Here is a 6,133-nt window from a genome sequence, read left to right as displayed (position 1 = left end):
ATAGCATCACCAACTAGGTGACATGAGTTTTGAGCAAAACTCAGGAAGATAGTGAAAGACTGGGAAACCCGAGCGACTGAACTGAATGGAACTGAACTGCAGCACGCCAGGTTTCCCAGGAATCTCAGAGGGCAAATAACCAAAAAAAAAAAAAGAAAAAAGTTCACCACACAATACGTGCTGAACCTCAATTACTAGCGGAGAAGCAGCTCAGATGCTCAGGTCCACTGCAGCTAGTGGGGGGCTGGGTGCAGAGGTTTGGGCTGCGTGGCTGGTTCTTAGGATAAGGACTGGGTTTGAATGCCCTGTGGACAATCAGAAGGGGTTAATGTAACACAGCAACCCAAACCATGTGAACACCAGAGAGAAAAAGAAAACCAAAGGACCTTTCCTGCAGGAAGGCTCAAGTGCTGCATGGTGACACTTGGCGAGCTAACAGAATAAGTATTGTGCCCAGAGAAGGAAATGGCAACCCACACCAGTGTTCTTGCCTGGAGAATCCCAGGGACGGGGGAGTTGGTGGGCTGCCACCTATGTGGTCGCACAGAGTTGGACATGACTGAAGTGACTTAGCAGCAGCAGCAGCAAATACCAAAGGAGAGTAAGCTGCTGCCATTTATGACCCTCCTTCCCTGGAGTCAGAGAAGTAAGAGTGTGACAGCCAGAGCTGGAATGCAAGGGGCTGCTGCAATCTTGGCCAAAGAGACTGCATTTCCCACCAAACTGTGAGCAGGCTGTCAGTCAATAACCACATCTTCCTTGGATCCTGGACAGTTCACATTGGCTGGGAGTGTCACAGTCTGAGACCAGCTCCCCAGAGGAGAAACACAGCACACCTGGCATAGTGCCCTTTTCGTGCAACAGAGAAATTGGACAGCTTGGACTGGGGAGGTGCATAAGATGCATGGCCCACCCAGGACAGTGTTCTCACCAAGCACCTGGTCGCCTGAGTTGCTTGGACCTGGGAAGGGCACAAAATGTACAGTACACCTGGGTCTGAGCCTTATGGAGGCCACCATCATCCTGATACCAAAACCAGACAAAAACCACAAAAAAGAAAACTACAGGCCAATATCACTGATGAACATAGATGTAAAAATCCTGAACAAAATTCTAGCAAACAGAATCCAACAACATATTAAAAAGATCATACATCATGACCAAGTGGGCTTTACTCCAGGGATGCAAGGATTCTTCAATGTTCTCAAATCAATCAATGTGATACACCATCTTAACAAATTGAAATATAAAAATGGTATGATTATCTCAATAGATGCAGATAAAGCCTTTGACAAAATTCAACATCCGTTTATGATAAAAACTCAAGAAAGTAGGCTGCTGCTGCTGCTGCTAAGTTGCTTCAGTCATGTCCGACTCTGTGTGACCCCATAGACGGCAGCCCACCAGGCCTCCCCATCCCTGGGATTCTCCAGGCAAGAACACTGGAGTGGGTTGCCATTTCCTCCTCCAATGCATGAAAGTGAAAAGTGAAAGTAAAGTCACTCAGTCATGTCCGACTCTAGCAACCTCATGGACTGCAGCCTACCAGGCTTCTCCGTCCATGGGCTTTTCCAGGCAAAAGTACTGGAGTGGGGTGCCATTGCCTGAGAAAGTAGGCATAGAAGGAATATACCTCAACATAACAAAAACTATATATGACAAACCCACAGCAAACATTATTCTCAATGGCAAAAAATTGAAAGCATTTCCTCTAAATCAGGAACAAGGCAAGGGTGCGCACTGTTACCACTACTATTCAACATAGCTTTGGAAGTCCTAGCCACAGCAATCAGAGAAGAAAAAGAAATAAAAGGAATCTAGATTGGAAAAGAAGTAAAATGGTCACTGTTTGCTGATGACATGATCCTCTACATAGAAAACCATAAAGATTCCACCAGAAAATTTCTAGAGTTAATCAATGAATATAGCAAAGTTGCAGGATATAAAATTAATGCACAGAAATCCCTTGCATTCCTATATACTAACAATGAAAAATCAGAAAGAGAAATTAAGGAAACAATCCTATATACCATTGCAACATTAAGAATAAAATACTTAGGAATAAATCTACCTAAAGAAACAAAAGATCCATATATAGAAAGGTATAAAACACTTATGAAAGAACTCAAAGATGACACAACTAGATGGAGAAATATGCCATGTTCTTGGAATGAAAGAATCAATATAGTGAAAATAAGTATACTACCTAAAGCAATCTATAGATTCAATGCAATCCCTATGAAACTCCAATGCTGTTTTTCACAGAACTAGAACAAATAATTTCACAATTTGCATGGAAACACAAAAACCGTCAAGTAGCCAGAGGAATCTTGAGAAAGAAGAATAGAACTGGAGGAAACAACTTTCCTGACTTCAGACTACACTACAAAGCTATAGTCATCAAGACAGTATGGTACTGGTGCAAAGACAGAAATACAGATCAATGGAACAAAATAGAAAGTCTGGAGATAAATCCATGCACATATAGACACCTTATCTTTGACAAAGGAAGCAAAAATATACAACGGAGAAAAGACAGTCTATTCAACAAGTGGTGCTTAGAAAACTGATCAAACACCTATAAAACAGTGAAATTAGAACACTTTCTAACACCATACACAAAAATAAACTCAAAATAGATTAAAGACCTAAATGTTAAGACCAGAAACTATAAAACACTTAGAGGAAAACATAGGCAGAACAGTCTCTGACATAAGTCACAGCAAGATCCTCTAAGACCTACCTCCCAGAGTAATGGAAATAAAAGCAGAAATAAACTAATTGCACCTAATTAAACTTAAAAGCTTGTGCCCTATGAAGGAAGGTATAAACAAGTGAAAAGACAGCTTTCAGAATGGGAGAAAATAATAGCAAATAAAACAACTGACAAAGAATTAATCTGCAAAATATATAAGCAGTTCATGCAGCTCAGTACCAGAAAAATGAATAACTCAATCAAAAAGTAGGCCAAAGAACTAAACAGACATTTCTCCATAGAAGACATACAGATGGCTAACAAACACATGAAAAGATGCACAACATCACTCATTATTAGAGAAATGCAAATCAAACCACAATGAGGTATCATTTCACCCTGGTCAGAATGGCCATTATCAAAAAGTCTACAAACAATAAATGCTGGAGAGTGTGTAGAGAAAAGCGAACACTTTTACACTGTTGGTGGGAATGCAAACTGATACAACCATTATGGAGAACAGTGTGGAGATTCCTTTAAAAACGGGTCATAAACCTGTCATATGACCCAGCAGTCCCACTGGTGGGTATACTTCCCAAGGAAACCAGAAAGAGACTCATATACACCAATGTTCACTACAGCATTATTTACAATTACTAGGACATGGAAGCAACCTATATGTCCATCAGCAGACGAATAGATAAGGAAGATGTGGTACTTATATAGAGTGGAATATCACTCAGCTGTAAAAAAGAAACTCATTTGAGTCAATTCTAGTGAGGTGGATGAAACTGGAGCCTATTATATAGAGTGAAGTAAGTCAGAAAGAGAAAGACAATGTGAAATTTAGAAAGATGGTAATGAAGATCCTATAAGCAGGGCAGCAAAAGAGGCACAGATGTAAAGAATAGACTTTTTGGACTCTGTGGGAGAAGGGGACAGTGGGATGACTTGAAAAAATAGCACTTAAACATATATATTACTATGTGTAAAACAGATGACCAGTGCAAGTTCAATGCAAGCAGCAAGGCACACAAAGCCGGTGCTCTTGTACAACCCAATGGGATAGGGTGGGGAAGGATGAAGCAGGGGGGTTAAGGATGGGGGGACACATGTACACCTGTGGCTGATTAATGTTGATGTATGGCAAAGCCACCACAATATCATAAAGTAATTGTCCTTAAATTAAAATGAATAAATTAAGAAAGATAAAATTAAAGTGCTATGTTGGTTCTATAATGGCCATAGTCATGCATGAGAAGTTAGGATGGCGGGAATTTGGTTTTACCGTTTGGGTGTTCCATAAAGATGAGGCCTGGATGCAGAAGAAATGGCCACAATCACAGCTGGGACTCCATAGCCCACTGGGAACATGAGCTTCTTCATGAATCTGTTGGCACTGGAGTAGTTGACCACCGTCAGGTTGCGTGCAGTGAGGAAGAGTTGCAGACCCTCCAGCAGCATCCAGGTGAAGGAGGCCAGGTAGAGATAGTGTAAGGCACCTGCAATGATGGCACACAGCACCTGGGGGAGGAGGAAGGTGTCACCTGGATGGTTTGTCAGGATGGATCATGGCCCCAGGACTTCTTCTATGACTTGCCACTGGGGATAACTCTGATGTAAATGAATGAATTATCAATTGAATGTTTGCTTTCTAGTTCTGTCAGTCCATGTGAATTGGCTACTTATCCATCTAATATTACCTGGAATCCCACTATATTAAGGAGTCCAATGCAGTATGGCCCCATGAACTCAGCATCCCTGGGGCAGGGATATTCTGGGACAGTATACATGCCTTGCTCTCAGTTCTGTTGATGGCTGTCAGGAAGAGCAAGTGGGCCAGAAAGAGGCAGAGTGAGAGCTGCAGATGGAGTGAGGTGCTGATGCTCTGGATGGCTTTGCACAGCAGGAAGGTGAGGGCCGCCAGGAAGAGACACAGCAGAGAGAGGCTCAGTCCCATGTAGGTGATCACAGTCAGTGCGGGATCCTCCTCCTGGGACCCAGCAGAGAGAAGATCAGTCATGCTTTCCTGCTGTGGGGTAATGACCCTTCCACCATTTTTATTTGTAGACATAGAAAAATCAGGAATGGAGGTGCTGAGTAGATTATGTTATGGATAGGTTTACAGATATGTTATGTTTATGGATAACTTTCTCCCAGTTCCAAAATATAGAAATTTATGGGATCTGAATGATAAAATCTGTGCCTGGAAAGATTGAGGGATAAGAGAGTCCTAATGAAGACCAAGACCTGGATCTCACAAGGGTTTATTTCCCTCTAGACTTTTGAGCATGACTAAGCTTCTCAGTTACCTCAATAGGTTCACAGAGGCAAGAAGCTACATTTTGAGCACCATCCTCCATCCCCGTAATGTAATGATCTATGACAAAGTCTCTACCTGTTGTCATGATGTCCAGGTATCAATTCCCAACTCTTAATTCAGCACAGTTTATCCTTGTAATATTTCTTCATGTTTGGCCACTAATCCTTACAGATTTAGAGCTAAACTCTTGGGTAAAAGAGAAAAACTACTATGCTTGGATGTTGGCTGTAGCTTAAAATTGATAATGTCTGCCTCTTTTTGGTGTGCATGTGTTCTCAGTCACTCAGGAGTGTCTGACTTTTTGTGACCTCAAGGACTGTAGCCCCTCAAGCTCCTCTGTCCATGGAATTTTCCAGGCAAAAATATAGGACTGGGTTGCCATTTCCTCCTCCAGGGGATCTTCCCAATCCAGGCATTGAACCTGAGTCTTCTGCATCTTCTGAGTTGGCAAGTGGATTCTTTACTACTGAGCCACCTGGGAAGCTTGCTTCTTTTTGGAAATCATCCTAAATACCTGAGCACAAGGAAAAAATATCTCCCAATTTCCTTTTAGTATAAGTCTGGGTGAAGAGAGAGAGGGAGAAAGACAGAGGGAGGTGCAAAAAGGATGAAGAAAATGAATGTTAAAACCTGCAAATTAGGTGCTTCTGGGTAAAAAGCAATTGAGTATGGTAGCACCAAATTTATTTTTGCAGCATGTCTCTATGTTCAATTTTGTTTAAGAATGAAATATTTATAAATAAATAACTGGCCCTCCAGATGATTCTGATGCACTTTAACTTTTGAGAATGTTTGGCTTATTGAATAAAACTAATTTTTGTACTGTATTAAAGTTCTCAAGAGAGGTCCACATGCGAAGAAATGCAGGTAGCCCCTGTTGGGAAGTGCAGTGCAAAATAGCCTTGAAGGAGAAGGTCCTTGGGAAAATGGCAGAGGGCCAGAAGTACTCAGGCTTTGCATACTGATAGCTGAAAAACATCTCCTGCTTTTAGCTATGCTCGGCGCCAAGATTTAATAATATTAAAGATGTTGCTTGAGAAAATGGGTCATGGGATAAACACCTGGGTCATTTAGAATGTGCTGTCCTTGAAATATCTTTTACTGATTATGTCTTA

At 41.6% G+C, this 6,133-nt stretch overlaps 1 protein-coding gene across 1 annotated transcript in view; it reads right to left on the bottom strand.

The window, feature by feature from the left end:
* LOC104994532 (EGF-like module-containing mucin-like hormone receptor-like 3) overlaps window positions 1-5,351 on the bottom strand; it is a 9,433-nt gene extending 4,082 nt beyond the window's left edge. Inside the window, exons 1-2 of the mRNA XM_010848160.1 lie at window positions 4,491-5,351; window positions 3,984-4,219 (exon numbers count right to left, since the gene is read on the bottom strand). Of these exons, the coding sequence (XP_010846462.1) occupies window positions 3,984-4,219; window positions 4,491-4,769 (515 nt within the window). The 5' untranslated portion in view covers window positions 4,770-5,351. The remainder of the gene's footprint in view (window positions 1-3,983; window positions 4,220-4,490) is intronic.
* Between the last annotated feature and the right edge of the window lie 782 nt (window positions 5,352-6,133).

The sequence above is a fragment of the Bison bison genome, unplaced genomic scaffold (genome assembly GCF_000754665.1).
Source record: "Bison bison bison isolate TAMUID 2011002044 unplaced genomic scaffold, Bison_UMD1.0 scf7180017849882, whole genome shotgun sequence".
In the NCBI taxonomy this organism is placed as follows: domain Eukaryota; kingdom Metazoa; phylum Chordata; class Mammalia; order Artiodactyla; family Bovidae; genus Bison; species Bison bison.
The sequence above is the reverse complement of the archived record's forward strand: the minus strand, read 5'-3'. Positions and strand labels throughout refer to the sequence as shown.